This window comes from Myotis lucifugus, unplaced genomic scaffold, assembly GCF_000147115.1.
Source record: "Myotis lucifugus unplaced genomic scaffold, Myoluc2.0 scaffold_12, whole genome shotgun sequence".
Classification (NCBI taxonomy): Eukaryota; Metazoa; Chordata; class Mammalia; order Chiroptera; family Vespertilionidae; genus Myotis; species Myotis lucifugus.
In genome coordinates, this window is record NW_005871060.1 from 9,419,964 (window position 1) to 9,440,223 (window position 20,260).

At 38.6% G+C, this 20,260-nt stretch overlaps 1 protein-coding gene across 5 annotated transcripts in view; it reads right to left on the reverse strand.

The window, feature by feature from the left end:
* The window catches only part of FAM13A (family with sequence similarity 13 member A), a 270,864-nt gene that overhangs the window by 122,342 nt on the left and 128,262 nt on the right, over nt 1-20,260 (reverse strand). For all 5 annotated transcript variants that reach the window (XM_014452073.2, XM_006084613.3, XM_014452072.2 and 2 more), the window contains one exon: nt 14,118-14,281. In XM_014452073.2, the coding sequence (XP_014307559.1) occupies nt 14,118-14,281 (164 nt within the window). The remainder of the gene's footprint in view (nt 1-14,117; nt 14,282-20,260) is intronic.

The window sequence follows — 20,260 nt, forward strand, 5'->3', positions numbered from 1 at the left end:
CAGACACTCAACTCAGGAGCTGCCCCCAGCCACAGGCCCCACATTAGGGAATGGGGAACTGGGGGTGGGTGGTGGTGGATGCAGGCGGCACCACCACCCAAGGCGGGTGCAAGCCAGCGGGGCCCCAATCTCCCCGCTGGTCGCCCCATACACAGAGGGCTACCAGTGTTGGAGGGGGGGCGGGGCTGGCTGCCAAAAGCCAGGAAAGATCAGCCCTGACCGCAGGCCAGGCCTAGGGACCCTACCTGTGCATGAATTCCATGCGCCTGGTCTCTAGTAAATAATAAAACAAATGGTAAGTGTTTGTGAGAATGTAGAGAAATTGGAAATATCATACATTGCTGATGGGAATACAAAATGAAGCAGGTACTTTGAGAAACAGTTTATCAGTTCCTCAAAAAGTTAAACATATAGTTACCACATGAACCAGCAATGATACTCCTAGACATATACCCAAGAGAACTGAAAACATGCCCATAGAAAAACTTGTGTCCAAATGTTCATACTAGCATCATTAACCCCAAAGTAGAAGCAACCCAAATGACCATGAACTGATAAAAAAAAATGTGATATATATACATACATACATACATACATACTAGGGGCCTGGTGTACGAAATTTGTGCACGGGGCGTGGATCCCTCAGCCCGACCTGCACACTCTCCAATCTGGGAGCCCTCAGGGGAGCCCTCTCCAATCTGGGAGTTTCTGTCTTTGCAATCATATGAGCGAATTGTCTGAGACCCCAACCCAGTTTGGTTTGGTGCTCACAGAATAATAGAGGTCTTTTTTTTTTTCTTTGCTCCATTGGTGGAGATTTCCTAGAAGGTGCAGGTTATCTTCCTTTTAATTTTCCTCGACACTCTGACTTTACTTATGTCTCTCACCTTTGCTTTCCCTCCATCCCCCACTCGCAACAGTAACTTGCTCCAGGCTCACTTTGCTCTAGTGTCTAGGAAATCCCGCAAAGCGTCTGCCACCAGAACTACGATTCCCAGCAGTCCTGGTGCTCCCCACGCTCTGGGCTTCTGCTTCTGGTCCAGGGGCTGCCACCTGAACTACGATTCCCAGAATTCCTGGTGCTCCCTGTGCTCTTGGTTTCCACTTCCGGTCCAGGGACTGCAGAAACCAAAAGGACTGGAAACTCCAGCCACCCGCAGGCCGGGCTGACAGGACTGGACACTCCAGTGGCGTTCCCCGGGACCTCAGCCACTTGGTGCTGGCAAGCACATGCACTGGCCACAGGCTCGGAGCGGGCAGGGTCCCAGGGACGCCCGCTGCATTGCCCCGGCTATATGGCCGGTGTCCCCAGGACCCGGCCACTCGGCACCGGCGCGCGCTGGCCACAGGCTCAGAGTGGGCAGGGTCCCGGGGACACCTGCCATTTCGCTCTGGTGACAAGGTGGGCAGGCGTCCCACCCTGCCCCCGGCCGCTCGGTGCCTGTGCACTGCCCACAGGCCCGCCAGCTTTGTTGGGTTAATTTGCATACTCACTCCTGATTGGCTGTGGGCATCATGGAGGGACAGTCAATTTACATATTTGTCTATTATTAGTATAGATACACACAGTAGAGTAATATTCAGCCATAAAAAGTAATGATACTGTTACAGGCTTTAACATGGATGAACCTCTAAGACATATGCTATGTGAAAGAAGGCAAACACACACACAAGGATATATTGCATGATTACATTTATATGAAATGACACTAGAGGTAACTTCATAGACAAGATGAAATTTAACTGACCACTGACAAAGTGGGACAAGGGCACTCCAGATAAAGGGATCAACACTAGCAAGGATACAGAGGTATGAAGCTTCTGGGATATATTTGAAATAAAGTGGTTGTGATGTAGCCTGGGTATAGGATAAAGAACCACAGAAGAGTAAGTCAGGGAGGTAGGCTGAGGTAATTTCTAAAGGCTTGAATCCCTTGAAATTTATTCAATGAGAAGTCCTCTTTGCTTTTACAGCAGCTCTATTATGCTACTTTTAAAACTTCTGTATTACATATTTTTGTTAACTATCTATAAGTCTGTCTCACTTAATGGACAGGGAAATCCCTAATGATTAGAAATCATGCCTTAATTTACTCTGGCTTCTCAGGGCCCAGTGCAAAATGTGTAATACATAGAATATGCCCCCTAAGAGTTTGTTGACTTTGAATTACTAAAATGAATTCAGTTAAGACCACAGAATCCAGAGAGATGCTGGTAATCTACTACAAATGACCTGCAAGTATGATAATAAACTTCCTTACCCTTACTTACTTTCTCTCTTGAACCACTGATATTGTAAAGAGACTTAAAAAAAATTGTTTTTTAAATTGAAGTTTGGAGCCCTGGCCGGGTAGCTCAGTTGGTTAGAGCATCATCCTGATATGCCAAAGTTTCAGGTTTCGATTCCCCAGTCAAGACACATACAAGAAGCAACCAATGAATGCATAAATAAGTGGAACAACAAAGTGATGTTTCGCTCTCTCCTTCCTTTTGCTCTAAAAAAATCAATAAATTTTAAAAATAATAATTAAATGAAGTTTGAATCCTAGTAAAATTTGGTTTGAGCCGTGGTCGGCAAACTGCGGCTCGCGAGCCACATGCGGCTCTTTGGCCCCTTGAGTGTGGCTCTTCCTAAGCCTTAGGAGTACCCTAATTAAGTTAATAACAATGTACTTACCTATATAGTTTAAGTTTAAAAAATTTGGCTCTCAAAAGAAATTTCAATCGTTGTACTGTTGATATTTGGCTCTGTTGACTAATGAGTTTGCCGACCACTGGGTTAGAGCAATTGTATTGAGTGGTAGATTTTGGTGAATGGGCAAAGAACTATTTGTTCTTTGTAAATCAAAATACTTCAAAAATATCAGAGACTTTCACTTTAAACTGTAAGAATCAAAGGAGATTGAAGTGAAATACTAAAAAATATTTTTAATAAATTTTCAGCTTACATAAAATAATTTCTCTAAAAAGACCTTGGGATATTTATCATGGGAGCTAGTGGTGGTGAAGAAGAGATTAGAAACTATCTATAGAGATAGAGTTAGATATTTTTTCTAATCCAGTCAGGGACCTTGGGGCCTTTTCAAACATTTTAATTTTCTATAAATCTTTATTATGAAGGTCATACAGTGGAACACTTCAGAAAACAGTAGCTCTGTAAGGGAACTGTGTGGTGAGGCTTACCGCTAATTTTTTCATCAGGCAGTTTTAAACTCTTTTTCTCATCTGGGAGTTATTGCAGTAAACCCTACAGTGTCAGCAGCACATTTATAATACTTGGTAATTTTTCCAATTATATTATACATGGTATGGTTAACCATCTTGTAGCTAAGAATCCTAATTGTGTTTCAGCTTCCCAAGTCAGTTTAAAATGGTGAAACTTGGCTCCAGGTAGCAGAGAGTGAAACACTAGAGGGAACAAACAAATCCCATGTTCAGGAAGTAACTGGAGTGCCCTTGATGAAGTGCAAACACAGGCTAGTTACGACTACTCTCTCTTGCTGGCAGGACTTCAGAAATGAAGAAAGTCATTTAATTGCAGGAGTTAATAGATTAGATAGCTTGAAGGACAATGGGTACAGTTAATATTGTTGAATAGTGATTCATTATTAACATCATTGAAAGCCTGAATTTTGCACAGTAATACTGTTGTAATATGTGGCTAAAATATGAAGTGTTGTTTGGCAAGCATCACAGGACAGACACTTTCTGCCATGGGCACAGAGTCGTCCAGAGATGTTATGAGCCTCATAAAACAATACATTTCTCCTATGTAAATAAGCAGCATGTTACTGACAGAAGTGCAGCGGAAAGGTCAGAACCCCCACGGGGAGATGGAACACAGAGTAAGTGGAGACTATCAGTGGGCAGAGCTGTCCTGACTTCTGTGGCACCTCTAAGGGTGAACAGCATAGGGTTTACTTAGATGAGCACTCTCCAAGGACCACAAGAGAGAAAAGTGATACATAAAATTTAAATATTTTAAGCCCTGGCCAGGTAGCTCAGTTGGTTAGAAGTCATCCTGATAACACCAAGGTTGCGGGTTCAATCTCTGGGCACATACAAAACTCAACCAATCAAGGCATAAGTGGAACAACAAAGTGACCTCTCTCTCTTTAGAATCAGACTTCAACCTCTGAGAGATCTAGGTCAGCTAGACAAATGTAATGGACTTTAAACCCAAATTTAGCACAACTAATAATATCACAACAATAATGACTGTGGCAACAGCAGCAAAGTATAGGCCTCCTAAGTATTACTGTGGATTCAAAAACAAACAAAAATTAGAAAAAACAACAAAAAACAACACACAGGCCCTCTCTTTTTTAGGAAGCCACAGAGAAATCCTATATAATAAAGAGCTAATATGCTAATTAGACCGGGCCATGGAATGACCTTCCGGAACAACCAGGGGGCGGGGGATGAGGCCACATGACAGCCAGGGCTGCCCTGCATTGATCGCCCAGCAGAGGGTGGCGGCAGCTGGGGCTGTGAGGGCCCAGCCCCTTGCATGAATTTCGTGCATCAGGCCTCTAGTATAAACATACAAAAGGATGAAGTAACTCAAGGTAGAAGACAGGCAGGAATAATTGTAAAATAAGCAGAAAGGCATATATTAATCTTAGCCTGTCAACTAAATATGCAATCTTGAATAATTCATCTAACTCAATAACTATTTGTGAAATGAATAACCTTTTCAGAATCATGGTTTCTTTATGCAAGGTTACTTTTCAGATCTGAAATTTTTTTCACAGGGCTATCTGACAAAACTATGATACAGACAAAAAAAATGTTACATGTGAAGTTATTATAATTTTTCTAGCATTATTGAGATTGACAAACAGACAAATACAAATTGTATATATGATTTGATCTATGTTTATACTGTGAAGTGATTACCACAATCAGGCAAATTAGCACATTCATCACCTCACATAGTTACAATTTTGTTTTTCTGTGGTGAGAACATTAAGATCTATTCTCTTAGCAAATTTCAAGTATAAAATGCAGTATTGTTACCTATAGTCATCACGTTATATATTGGAACCCCAGAAGTTATTCATCTTATAACTGAAAATTTGCACCCTTTGACCAATACCCCCCTTTTCCCCTGACCCCACTACCCCTGGCAACCACTCTGCTTTCATAAGTTCAACATTTTTAGATACCACATATAAGATCATATGGTATTTGTCTTTCTGTGTAAGGTTTATTTCACTTAGCATGATGTCCACCAGGTCCATCCATATGGTTGTGTGTATGTATACATCACATTATATATGATTCTATATACAAGAAATATATACATATACGCAATATCACAACATATACATATACACAATATCCAACAGTTATCAGGTATATAGATTGCAAATATTTTCTATTCCATAAACTGCCTTTTCAATTTGCTGATGGTTTCTTCTGCTGCAAAGAACCTTGTAGTCCCTCCCCACTTGTTGATTTTTGTTTTTGTTGCCAGTGATTTAGTGTCAGATCAAAAAAATCATTGCCAAGACCAATGTCGAGGAGCTTTTCCCAAACGTTTTCCTCTAGGTGTGGTACAGCTTCAGGTCTTACATGTAGGTCTTTAATCCATTTTGAGCTAATTTTTGAGTATGATAAGGGTCCAGTTTCATTCTTTTGCATGTGGATAGCCAGTTTTTCCACCATTTGTTGAAGAGACTATCCTTTCTCCACTGTGTATTCTTGGTGTCCTTGTCAAAGATTAGTTGACTATATATGCATGGATTTATTTCTAGAGTTAGGAGTTAAAGTTCGTCCTATATCTTGGTCCCAACTTGTGTGAAGATACAGAGCCAACTTGTGTGAAGAAAATGAATCCAGTAGGTTAGTAGAGTGCATAAAGTGTAGCAGTTATCTAATCACAAGGTGATGGAGGCCTAAATTGGGGTTGAGATCATTGATGGGGGTGGGGGAGGAGATGGGGATGTTGGAAATACTGAAAAGGAAATACTGACAAGATTTAGTAACTGATTATCTAAAAAGTTTGAGTCTAGTGGTTGACAGAATGAAACTTAGCCAAGTTGAGAGGGAAAGACTGAGAAAATGAGTTGTGTTTGGACACAGTGACTTTATGGCAAAGGCTAAAGTAGAGATGACTCGCAGGAACCGGAAACTCAGAAGTGAGTTCAGGGGATTTCACTGAGACAGTGATTTGAAAATCATCATCCTGAAACTAGATTAGCCGTGGAAGGGACAGATGACAGAGGGGGAGGCAGTGGCCAAGGAAGGAGACGTGGAGGTCACTGAATTTAGAGGGGAAAGGAAAGGAACACCACAATAGGAAGACACATATAGGAAACAGGAAATTTTCAAGAATACACGAAGCACCATAACACATTAATGATGATGAAAATTGTTCTTTAAAAGTGAAAAAGTTTACGAAATATATTCCTATGTAAATACATTGAAAGAAGTCCAGAAGAATATATAACCAAACCTACAATAATAGTTACCCCCATAGAGGAGAGAGGAAGGAATTAGAATGTAGAGCAAGAGACTCAAGTGGAACTTCAGTCATATCAGGAATGCTTTAAATTTTTCTAAGAAGCATGTATTCCCTATGTAATTCAAAAATACTAAAAAATGAAACAAATGGACAAGAAAGCACTTATAGAATAGAACAACTCTCTCTGGCAGAACATGCTCTTCCAGGGAAAGATTTGTTCCTAGTGCACACTGCAAAGTGACTTATTGTAGTTTCCCTCACTTATCTATCAAATTAAGAACACTTCTGCAACATAAGCAAAGATATTTTAACTCTATATTCTTCATCATATTATTTTTTTTTAAATATATATTTTATTGATTTTTTTACAGAGAGGAAGGGAGAGGAATAGAGAGTTAGAAACATCGATGAGAGAGAAACATCCATCAGCTGCCTCTTGCACACCCCCCACTGGGGATGTGCCCGCAACCAAGGTACATGCCCTTGACCAGAATTGAACCTGGGACCCTTGAGTCCGCAGGCCGATGCTCTATCCACTGAGCCAAACCGGTCAGGGCATTCATCATATTATTTTAGGTAAATAATTATCATAGTTATAGCTATTTATTCATTCTTATTACAGAAAATGAAAGCATTTTAATCACTCTTAATTGCTTTATGTTTTTATGTAGGAGTGAAGTACAAACTTTCATTGTTAGTATGTCTATAGGACACTCATCTGTAGGAAAGGAGACCATGACCTTACCTTGGTCTAAACAGAAACATGCTGGGTAAGTTTTTCGCTTATGAATAATGGACCTCCGACTTTTTTTGTGACACTGTTGGAGATTTTTCTGTATCTGTGACTCCCTGAAATACTGATCACTTCAATAGCTTTAGATTACAGAACAGTAAACCACAACCTGGGATCTTTCCAGGATGACAAAACAGGGAGTTCTCCCCCCTCTTCTTCTCTCACCTATGACTCATCTTTCTTCAGGGCCTGACCTTTATTTCTGTCACCATGTTCTGTTACATTCAATGAAAAGAAGGAACAAATTCTCTTAAAATGTAACAAACACAACATTTTCTGCAGACAGCATTTACTTATAACAATGGTGTGCTTTAGCAATTTGCAAGCAAGTGACTGTCTTGCTAAAGCATATCCATTTCTCCTTACCCCAACTTTTTTGGTATATTTTTAAACAATGTTATTGAAGTGTACTTTACATATATAAAATCCAACTTTTTAAGTGTACAGTATGATGATTTTTAGTAACTTTACCAAGTGGTATAACTATCGCCATAAATCAGCTTCAGAACATTTTTCCTGCCCCCAATAAGGTCCCTCAGAACATTTACAGTTAATCTCTGTCCCCCACCCCCAGCCTATCACAACTCTACTTTATGTTTCTATAAATTTGCCTTTTCTAGACATTTCATATAAATCGAATTGCATACAATATATAGTTTCTTGAATCTTTAATCTGACTTTATAGAACAAAACTAGAGGTTTTCCTTTGGCTTTAAGAAAATCACACACTGAAGGAAATATTTACCTTTCAAACTAAACATTGCAATAAATACTGTTTAACATCAAAAAACTAAGACTATTAATTCTGTTCTCTCTTTAAGTTCTAACATTTAGAAATTCTAAAAGCAATATTATGTTATAGTGTTAAAAACATGAAAAGAATGATGATTGATCTTTTTCACATGTTGAAACAGAAAATAAGATAGCCTCCCCTGAAGTTTCAAATTATTTTAACATGTTGCACTTTACATAGAATACAGAGCTTGTCCTTTTACTCATTTAGGATGAAATGTAACTTTCTCTTCAAGGAAAAATTTTAAATGGCCTGTTTGCTAACATACTAGTTAATACCTATAGTTTTTATATTATTTTCTTCCTCAGTATTTGTACAAGGACAAACGTAAGAATATCATGTGTAACAAGAGGGACTGGACTGTTCCAGCCTTGCTTATGGGATGCACCTGTCCAATAATCTCATTTCTGTGAGAGCCTCTGACCTGCCAAAGTTGTACATGGTACTTACACCTTGGAGAAGAGCAAGCATTTACTCCTTTAAAGTAGGCATGTATGATGAGAATTTATGCTTTTCAGCCTCTGGTGAATTTTAGTAAGCACACATCTTAATTACAGAAAATAATTCTTAACAGTATTTTGAATTGCTGCTGTCAGTTTTAGATGATATATATGGATTAGCTAATGCTTTTGCTGAATGAATATATCACTAAGTACTCTGTCTTTGGTTCAGAATTCAGTATAAAATAGGTCATTCCACTAAGCTCTACCAAAATCAAAAGACATTATCCTTAAGCTTTTCTCATGAAGCCACTCTAACTGTGAGATATTCTATGAAGATTAGAAAAATTATTTTTAATATAATTATGTCTTCAATGCCAGTTTTAGACAATTATAGAAATATAGAAAAAAATTATTCATCTAAATAAATAATGTCTCAAGATATAAATTAGCCAATAAGCAATAAATGATACTTAGCTCCTCTTTGGCCTCTCAAAACATCACATTTGAAAATGTGTTACTCCTCTATGCTTTTTTTTTTTTTTTTACTGCCACTATCTGAAGAGCAGAAAAATAATAAGCACTTGCTGATAACAATTCATAGTTTTATTACATCTCAGGAAGAAATGAAACTATGTGTAAGAACTGAAACTAAGAAGAAAAAAAATCAAAGTGATTCAATCTGGGGAAAAATACTGAACAAAGTCTAAACTCTAAAAATTCTAAGTTATCAAAAACCACTTCCGAAAAGCCCTAGAAATCAACCTTTTAACCTGTTTTTGAAAAATCAGAGGACATTTCATCACTCCGGAAATCTCAGTACCAATGGTTCTTTCTTGGTTTTATGTTTGTTGTTAACTGATATGGTAACTGCTGAAAACCAAAATGTTCCGTATAAATGTGTTATACTAATCTTAATAAGTACAAACAGAATTTTATTTTTTGTTTTGTAAAGGCAATCAAACTTACATGATCATAGGTCAAACAAAAATAGATTTTGCTGAATTGTGTTTTGTTGTTTTTTTAGGAAAAGCCCAGCTAAATGCTTCTTGACAATTCCTTGAAAAAAGTTGGTAAGCCAAAGTAAATATTGTATTAGAGAACAGGGGCACGACAACAGACTTAGTACACACTGCCAGCCTTTGTGTTTAAGACTAGGGCAACTAACACACTGTTAAAGAGAAAAGTGGCAGCTTCCCTAAAGAAAAGATTGAGAGAAAGTTGTGTGTGTGTGTTTTTATCTATTTAAAATTTATAAATTAACCAATAACTTGTTCCGGAAAATAACTGCAAATGAAAACACCTTTGTCTGCTCATTTTTGAAATGAAGGGCTTAATAGCTATTCTGTTACTTCAAAGATATATAAAGGATTTAAAACATTTTCAGTTACATTTAATTATCTCCACTTGTCTTTTGACAATTTGTCTCACAATCTATTCTAGGTACACAAAAAGTGAGAATCTCTGAACGGATACTACAGATGGGAATAGAGACAAGAAGTTGAAGGCGTGTCTGCTTGGTGGCAGGTGGGCGGGTGGCAGGTTTTGACAAGGATCACGCTGTTCCATTTAAACCTGTAAGGCTGCTGAGTGTGAAAGAGTCATTCCTTTAAGGCTGTACTTTAAAAAACTTGGAAATTATATAAGAAATTCATAAGTACTGAGAAGCATTTGTTTTAACTGGGATATGCTGACCAGAGGAACAAAGTGTGGCTAGAGCAACATTAGCTGGGCCTTCTCTCCATAATCTCACTTGATTGTTATCTCAGAAGTACAAATTCATTCTCTAAACATGGCATTCTTTTCTTGTTACCTTTAGAAGCAGGAAACTTGTTTATTTTTTCTGACTCGATGAATAAAAATACTGATACAAACAACAAACTTGAATTTTTCTTTCATTATTTAACTTCAGGCATTCTTAGCATAATTCTTGACAAACTAATCTGGGAAGATAACATCTACACTAGCCCTTGTTAGCCAGCCACTTAACCCTGGTTCTTAAACCAGAGAAGGAAACGTTAAGAAGGCCCAGTGTTTTGTACCTGTGCCCTCATTATTTTCTGAAGTGTTCCCCATTGACCCAGGCTAGCTCTACTGATCACGCCCCTTTTCTCAGGAACAGGCTAGGCCCTCGACGGTTCACTGCACAACACCGGGAGCCTGCTCATTCACAGAGGCTACAATGTGGAGACACCTCACTGTGCACAAGGTGCCCACCTGCCTTACTCAGGGGGTCACTACCTGGTCTCTGGATTCTGTCCTAGAGGTCCTTGTTCTATTATCTCCTGGCCTGTATCATCAGCTTCCATCTCTCCATAAAATCAACTTGTTATGCTTACAAACGTGCATACATTTCATTCATTAACATATTATAATACCCCAAATGAACCAAAACAAAGAAAACCCCAATCCTTTTTGGATGGAGCCCACTCCTCTAAGCAGCAGCCCTTCCCTCCCCTCCCTCACAAAAGGCACACAGACAAGTCCAGGTGTCCTTGTCCTCAGTGACGATAATGCCTTCCCCGAGGCTTTCCGTTTGCACTGGATTGTCACATGGCCTCTTTGCTGCTCTCCCAGCACCTCTTACTCTCTCTTTAATTTTTCCTTCTGCATAGTTTGCCACAGGATCTTTTATAAAATACAATTCTGTCTCTATCATTTTCCTGCTTACATTCCTGCAATCACTCCCCATCATTTTCTTTTCTTTTTTTTTTTTTTAAATATATTTTATTGCTTTTTTACAGAGAGGAAGGGAGAGGGATAGAGAGTTAGAAACATCAATGAGAGAGAAACATCGATCAGCTGCCTTCTGCACACCCCCCACTGGGGAGGTGCCCGCAACCAAGGTACATGCCTTTGACTGGAATCGAACCTGGGACCCTTCAGTCCGCAGGCCGACGCTCTATCCACTGAGCCACACCGGTTAGGGCACTCCCCATCATTTTCAAGAGAAAAATCTAAACTCCTTAATAAGGGGTACATGATCAGACCTATTTAGCTTCGTCTTTTAAACCACCCTTAGCTTCTCCTTCATTCTAAATTCAGATGTCCTGAATCCGCTGCTGAACCTGCCGCTCTCCTGCACGTTGTCCTCACTGCCCTGCATGTCCTTGCACGTGTCTTTGTTTCTTTTTCTCCAGGAGCACCCTTATCTTGATTTCCCTGCCCAGTAAACTTCTACTTACCCTCCTAGCCTTACTTCAAAGTCCTCCTCCTTCAGAAACCTTCTCTGATCCTAATCTCCCCACATGGTCTGTCCCCTTCCTCTGTCCTCACACAGACCCTGTGAACTATAGTTGAAGCTTCTTAAGAAGAGCACCAGTGCCTAGTCCCGAACAGGCACTTAGTAAATGTGTATTTAATGATAATTATTGAAATTTTCTTCCCTTGTTCTCTGTCTCCCTAAATGCAGTATTTATGTCTCTCATTCTCTGAATCCCCAGCCAGCACCTAGCTATTACTATATAACTAGATCTCAAAAAAGATGAACAACTGTTGAAGGAACCAATAGGATAACTACCTCCAAACTCTCGCTTTTCCAACAGCTCTGCACGTGGTTGCAAGATTACTTTTCCTGATCTACCAGCTCACCGAGGTTTCCATCAGAGACCACCACACACCCCGCCCCCCCCCGCCCGGCTAAAACTCGCAGTGGCGTCCTATGACCTGTAGGTTGAAGCCAAGTTTCCCTACCTCAGTTCTTTTGGGTAGAAATGCTCTTTCTTTGATCTTCACAGATTCTCTCCTCCTTCCCCTTCGTATCTTAATTCAGGCCTTTCCTACCTGCTTAAACTAAAGTTGTCATTGAGTCAGTCTATTGCATGAACCTGATTTAGTTTCTCAATGTCCCCATATATTAAAGCTAAAATGACCTTCTTCATGGTCCTTTTTCTATTTTTTCTAAGTGTCTTGCTATTGCCTCCCGCACTAGAATGTAAGGACCAAGATTCCATCAAAAAACTACTAGACCTTTCGATCCCGGGTTTTGGCACCAAAAAAACAACAACAACAACAACAAAAACTACTAGACCTAATAAATGAATTCAGTAATGTAGCAGGATACAAAATTAACACCCAGAAATCTATGGCTTTTTTTTAAATACACCAATAATGAACTTACAGAAAGAGAAATTTAAAAAAAAAATCCCATTTACCAGTGCAACAAAAATATTTAAGATACCTAGGAATAAACTTAACTAAGGAGGTAAAAGACCTGTACTTGGGAAACTACAGGACGTTGAAAAAAGAGATAGAGGAAGACATAAACAAATGGGAAGAATATACCGTGTTCATGGATTGGTAGAATCAACATCATTAAAATGTCCATACTACCCAAAGCAATCTATAGATTCAATGCACTCCCCATTAAGATACCAACAGAATATTTCACAGACCTAGAACAAACTCTCCAAAAATTCATATGGGGAAAAAAAAATTCATATGGAATAGAACATAAGGGCCATAAACACAAAGGTCTGGTTGACTCTGTACACTGCTGCATCCCCTGTCCTAAAAAAGCACTTCCTAGAACCAGAGGTTAAGTGCTAAACATTGTTCAATGAAGGAAAGACTGAATGTAAAAATAATTCCAACTGGCATTCAAGGTCCTCGATGGCCTGGCCTCACTCTACTGTCCCAGCCTTATTCCCAGCTATTTCCCAAACACCCACTGTGCCTCCTAACTAGGCCCATCTATAAGAGCCTTATCTTCATTTTCTTCCAAGTTAAATTATCTTCCTCTTTTAAATTGAGCTAAAACTCCACCTCTCTATAAGGCAATCCAAAGTGGGAATCTCACCCGGCTGGTGTGGCTCAGTGGTTGAGCATCGATCTATGAACCAGGAGGTCACGGTTCGATTCCCAGTCAGGGCACATGCCCAGGTTATGGGCTCGATCCCCAGTGTGGGGCACGGAGGAGGCAACTGATCAATGATTCTCTCTCATCATTGATGTTTCTATCTCTCTCTCCCTCCCCTTGCCCCTCTGAAATCAATAAAAATATATTTTAAAAAAACCAACAAAGTGGTAATCTCTTTGACTATATCATTCACCTATTTAATGCCTTGAATATATTTTAATTCTTTAGAGCTGTCTTATAATGAAATTTTTAAAATTTCAGAAATAGGTTTTAAGTTATAATAAAAAATTTTTAAAGGAAAAATTCTTTATGCTATGAGTAAGTAAGATTCAGACTCCATTTTATTTAATTATTTTAAATTGCATGCTTTTTGCTTTAAGTATACCAAAGAAGTTTGCTTTGTGCAACGTAATGGTTAAAAGGCAACATTCAAAATTTGTTAGTGAGAGTTGGTTCTAGTAACAACTCTGATGTCCACTTTAACTAAAGATAATAATGGCCACTGAACATACCATGAAAAGGCATCCTGAAAGTAACTCTTCCACCTTTCAACTGTGAGCCTAGCACGGTCCAGTTGATTACATAATTTGTTTTAATATTGTAATCAATACTATTAGTCAGAATATTCTCAAAACTTCAAGACAATTTTAAATAATGTTACTGATCTGCGCCTTGTTGACCCCAGTGTTAGATAAATACAAACATACCTATACTCAGAGCAGAGAATGCAATATGTAACATGTAAGTAAAAGAAACATGCCAACCTGGATACCAACGTGGCCCCACTAGTGTCCTCTGCTGAATTCATGTCACCCCAGCCGGGTTTTCTACGACTTAGCCGCAGGCTGACCTGAGCAGCACCATCACATCGCTCGGGCTGTGGTACCCTGTAGACCTGAAGAGATCCCTCACTCTTGGACTTTGGGATCTAGAAAATAAAATTAGAGAGAGAAAGAGAGAGAGAGAGAGGAATTTTAAAAAAAAGACCCTTCAAATTAAGTTACTGCAGAATATTTATTATAATTTATTAATAATCTCATGTATTAACACTCCAACCTAGATATGGATTTTATAAACCTAGGTATGGAATTAAAAATACATTAAAAAATTCTTATATAGCAGAGGGCACAGTGAAGGGGAACTTCTGAACCATATACGGCCCAGACCCCTCTCTCCTGGATTCTGATGCAAATTTTCCTCAGGCCTTACAGTCCTAAGAATAACCACTCTATGTAATGAAAGATTCTAAGAGTATATCAGACTGCAACCTGGAGTGAAAGAAGTAACAAATAGAGGCAGAAAAATAAAAGATAGAATGCCAATGTTAGAAAGGTGTCTAGAAATATTTACTATCAACAAGCAAGCTACACACCAGTGTGCTAATAATTTCTATTGGAATCCTCTTTGTAAAGCAAATTACGATATAATAATTTTTGATTAAGAAAATAAATAAGAAAAACACAACCCTTTTAGCACTCTTATATTTTTGAAATCATGGGGAACACAAGCACCAAATACCCGGTGTACTGACTTCTCATATCTGAAGTTATATGCTCCCTCCAACCTCAAGCTCTCTTACTCTAAACTGTAAAGAGAGTGAATACAACTACCTTTCCTAAAATATATATATAAATCATGTCAGAATTTCAGGAACATTTCAAACCCTTGGATCAACTTTACTTGTTACACTGGAAACTTTTCCTCATATCTAGAACTTTTCTTATGCTGGTTTTTCCACCGGCAATGTCATCAGTTCATCACTGGCCACTCATCAACTGTGTAAGATCAAACCAAACCCTAACTTCCTTTAAAGTTGAGATAAGAATCCACTACCCAAAAAGCTTCTCCAACTACCTCAGGTCTTAACCAGCTTTCCCAACTCCGAATTCCTGTAGCACTATCCACACTTGATTACATGTCATCTGATACCTTAAGTTTAGTCCATAATTATGCTGCCTGATGTTTCTAGATTATTTTACCTCAACCAGATCCTGGAGACAGAGATTACAGCCTCATGCTCTTCCTACTTCTCCTCTTCCATCCCTTTCCCCCTCTTCCTCTTCTCTGTGTTATTATTTTTAACATTTTTACCATAAAATCTAGCAATGTTTTGAACCCACTAATACTTATTGTCAGACAACACACATTTCAATTACAAGATATTCCCAAGTCACTTACTGGCCAAGAGGCTAGGATAATATGGGGGTAATTATCGTACGTAAGATATAAAATTCACATCTCTAGGAGGATTACATAAAAATAATATATAAAAATAATTTAGCACCCTGGCCGGTGTGACTCAGTTGGTTGGAGAGTCAACCCGCGCACCAGAAGGCTGTGGGCTGATTCCGGGTCAGGGCACATACATAGGTTGCAGGTGTGATCCCAGTCAGGGGCGTATGGAGGCAACCGATTAATGTATCTCTCTCACATCAATGTTTCTCTCTTTCTTCCTCCCTGCCTCTTTCTCTCCTTTCTCCCTTCCTCCCTCTCTAAAATTTATTTTAAAAATAATTCAGCAAAGAGTTACATTTAACACAAAGCAAATACGCAATAAATGCTAGTTTTCATTAATATTGTTGTCACATAAAATCTGCCCAAATCGGATGATTACCAACTAATAGTTGGGTTGCATAGCTCTACAGGGCATTCATAACGCATGAAAACCAAGGAAAGCAAGAACATTTCTTTTAGAAATTATAAATTATATCATTCATAGAGATATCTGCCAAAATTACTTCTAAAAGAAATATTCATATAAACAGCAAGAGAATGTGAAAAGTACAAATATATGCTATTATGTAGTTTATAAAGGGACTCCTTTTGCCGTGATTATTTTTCATAAGAATAGACATGAAAAATTAATTAAAACACTGAAAAAGCAGTACAATTTCAAACTAGTTAGCTAAAAAATTCACTTCCAGACTGTTTTCTCAATATTAAAACAAACAGTACAGCAGTTGTTTGGCTGCATTTCATCATGTTTAAATAAGGACTTGACATTTTAGGTTCAGTGAAAACTTCTGGGTTCTAAATTTAATTCAACACTTTATGTAAAGGAAAACTATTCTTTTTTTTAAAATATATTTTTATTGATTTCAGAGAGGAAGGGAGAGGGGAGAAAGAGATAGAAACATCGATGATGTGAGAGAATCATTGATTGGCTGTCTCCTGCATGTCCCCCCTCGCTCACTGGGGATAGAGCCCACAACCAGAGCATGTGCCCTTGACTGGAATTGAACCCGGGACTCTTCAGTCCACAGGCCGACATCTATCCACTGAGCCAAACCAGCTAGGGCAAGGAAAACTATTCTAAGGTAAAAAAGGTAATATGCAGTTGATTCCATTATGTCAATTTACATCAATCTAAGGGTATTTCTGTGATAATTTCTTTTTTTGTTGTTTGTTTTGCTAATCCTCACCCAAAGATATTTTTCCATTGATTTTTAGAGATAATGGAAAGGAGAGGGAGAGAGAGAAATATCGACGTGAGAGAGACACATTGATTAGTTGGTATGCACCTTTGACTGGAATCGAACCCGGACCTTTCAGTCCATGGCCCAATACTCTATCCACAGAGCCAAACTGGCTAGAGCTGATAACTTAATTTCTATAGAAATAACATAGAGGTGATTGTCATTAACCATGAATTTTACAATATAAACTCATTATTAATATATATCACAGTAGTACAAAGAATTGAGCTCGTGCACAGAACCTGAAAATATCACATGAAGCTTATATTGGCATTTATGAAACTTGTTAGAAAAAAGTAGCTCAGAAACTCTGAGACTTCTAGAAATGTGGAATATATACATATATTTTTAAGGGAATGTACATTTTTAAAGGTAACTAATGAAATATTCGTGAAGATGTACCTTGAAGACTATACACTTTCACTATGGACATTACTATAGAGAAAATGAACAGTGATTTTAAAACCTGCTGTGTTTCTGATGCAATTAATTTTAGTACAAATGTGCTAACTTTGAGAAAAAGGAAGAGATCACTTACTTTACTGTATCTGGAATTGAGCTTTTTAGGAACGAGTGATCTTAGCCTTGGCCTTATAAAGCAGGCAGAGGGGATAGTTTTATTTCTATGCTTCTGGGTGTCCATTTCAGGTAGTATATCGTTTAGTGGCGAACTCTGAGGTGGTGCTCAAGGCCGCTTTCATCACAGAACTCTCTGAGGAGGAGCAGGGCACCAGTCAGCCAAGCCCCAGGGTACAGGGAACCTGTTATTACAGTGTGGCTTTCAGCAGTGGTTCTCACTTGCAGCCAATTTTGTGTGAAGACATTTTTGATCGTCATGACAGGAGTGAGGGAGTGTGCTATTGGAATCCAGTGGGCGGAGGCCAGGGATGTGACTAAACATCCTACAATGCACAGGCCAGCCTACCAGGAAAAGAAGTTATCTGGTCTAAAATGTCAGTAGAGCTAAAGTTGAAAAACCCTGCTTTAGAGGAAATGGAAAGACGAAACCTGTATCGAGGCAACTCCTCCCTTGTTACACTTTTCTTCTAGTTCCATCCTCCTCTTCTTGCCATTGGCATGTTAAGATGTTATGGGCCAAGATTAATTTTAGCAGAAATGGGTCACGCAAGGCACGTAGGCCTGCCTTGTGTAGGCGAGTGTCACTAGTGCATCATGGGGTTCAGCTAAGCTCAAGCTCTGATGGGCAGGGACTCCAACTATAGCCAAAAGCCTTACCGTGATGAACAGAGTGAGTGTGTCGGGAAAGGCCACCTGCAGCCGCCTCATAATGTGTGGCTGCCGTAGGAAAATGGCCACGAGTTTAGGATTCTGACTGGGTGGCCAGCTCCCTCTTTCCACTGGAGATATTCACTTATTCACACCACACTTTGCTTCTTATTTTAAGCGATTTCTTCATGATAACTTTGATACTTGAGGGTGAAAATGAAAAAGCCCCCAAACCACCTACGAAAAACATTTTGCTCAGAAGAATTCTGCACTGGCCATTTGAGATAAAGATCTAGGCACACTCTCTCTGTGTAATTTATGTGTACAACTAAAATACTAACAATTCCAGAAATCTTAAAAAGAGTGCATTCCATGCATGTACTTGCAGGTATGGAATAGTCTGATCGAGAAGTTAAGCGATTCTAGTATTTGCGATGCCGTGGGAATGAAACAAAAGAATAACTTTTGAGAATATAAAATTAGGAAATATTCTCTTAGATGCTGTTATAAATAAACATTTAGTGAGAATTTACTCCGTGCTAAGCATGTTTTCAAGAGATTTACATAAATTAATTCTCACAACAACCCAAAGAGACAGGGACTATTATTATTACCATTTCACAGGTGAGAAAACTGAGGGATAAAGAGTTCGAGTTATTTGTCCCAGTGAGTAAGTGGCAGAATTACAATTACAACCCAGATAACCAACCCTCAGTACCTGTGCTTACCACTAGTCTCTATATTTGGTTTCAGGTTAAGTATTAGAATTGCAAGAAGAAAATACAATTTTGGATAAAAGTTACATTACAGCCCATAATGCAACCCATTTTCTGCATTCTCTCTTTTTGTTTGCATTAATAAAATTTTCCTTAAATTTATTTCTCTGGTGTCTGCTAAACCATTCTAGTAAAATAATCTTAGGGGGGAAATCAGATATGAGGTGAAAATTGTATGGAAAATGTGTGTATCATACTTTTATTAATAATAGACAAAAATGTAAGGGTTCTAAATAGCCAAATTATCACATTGGGTAATTTTGGCACCTCTATATGATGAAGGATTATTCAGCCATGAAAATGTCCACAAGGTTTTTAATGAGACTGTAAAATCAGTTTGAGCTCAGTTAGCAATAAAAATGCATACAGATAGCTATATTCCTTCAATATAACTCAGATCATCCCCATTAACTGACATGAATAAATTTCAAAGGCCGACACCCAAATTGTTATGGTCAACACTACAAATGTTTTAAGATGACCTCATCTTTAAAAATAGAACAAAGAATCCAGCATCTGAAAAATATAGCCGTGATAGGAGGCTCTCATTTCCCCCGACACCTGAATGTGACTAAATATAAAAAAAGTCATAAAAAATAACGTGCCCTGACTTCATATTTATCCATATAAGCCCGTCACATGAGGGCACAGCAGGAAGCCTTGGCTGCAGGCCCTGTCTCATGCGCGGGTGTAGGCAGGAGCCGTCTGCCCTGCAGCACTAGAACACGGGAATGGCAGGTGCATCGAGGCAGGAGGGACTGCTTTCTGGCCGGGGATCTGTAACTCATGGCTCTCTTTCCTTTGTGTAGGTGAGGTGGGTTTCCCACTTATTACATTTCTTCCCAGAAAAGTAATGTGCACATGAATCAACTGCAGGAAAATTTATTATATAATAATTTGCTATGCTATTATGAATAGTAAATACTAATTTTTAAAATTATTATTATTAATACAGTTTTAAAAGCTTAAGTATAACAAACTAATGTTTTGGTCTTAGGAGTCACCCTAAGCACTGGTCAGTTACTGTGCTTGCATTTTGAAATGACAAAATCTGTTCTTTTCATCATCGAAGTACTTTGAGAGATGATTAGAATTGGGCAAAAATTTATATTCAAGGCTCATATGATGAAGAAAGATTGTGATAGAAAGAAGAAAGCAGAAACGTTAATTTTTAACACTTAGACTGTCTAAATAAAGTTCATTAGACGTCCTCATATGCTTGACCTTCTCTCTCCTCTACTTTTCATTTGTATGGAAGAGGGCAAAACCTCTTGCTTTCCTTCATCCTCATTAAACTCATAATCTTCATAAGAAGAAATGGTGAAATAACAAAGAACCAAAAACGAGAGGCTTAGCTCTGATAGTTTTTTAAAGGTAGGCCTTTCTAGCTTAAAACTTTAAACAACGCTCTAACTCGGGCCCAGAAGC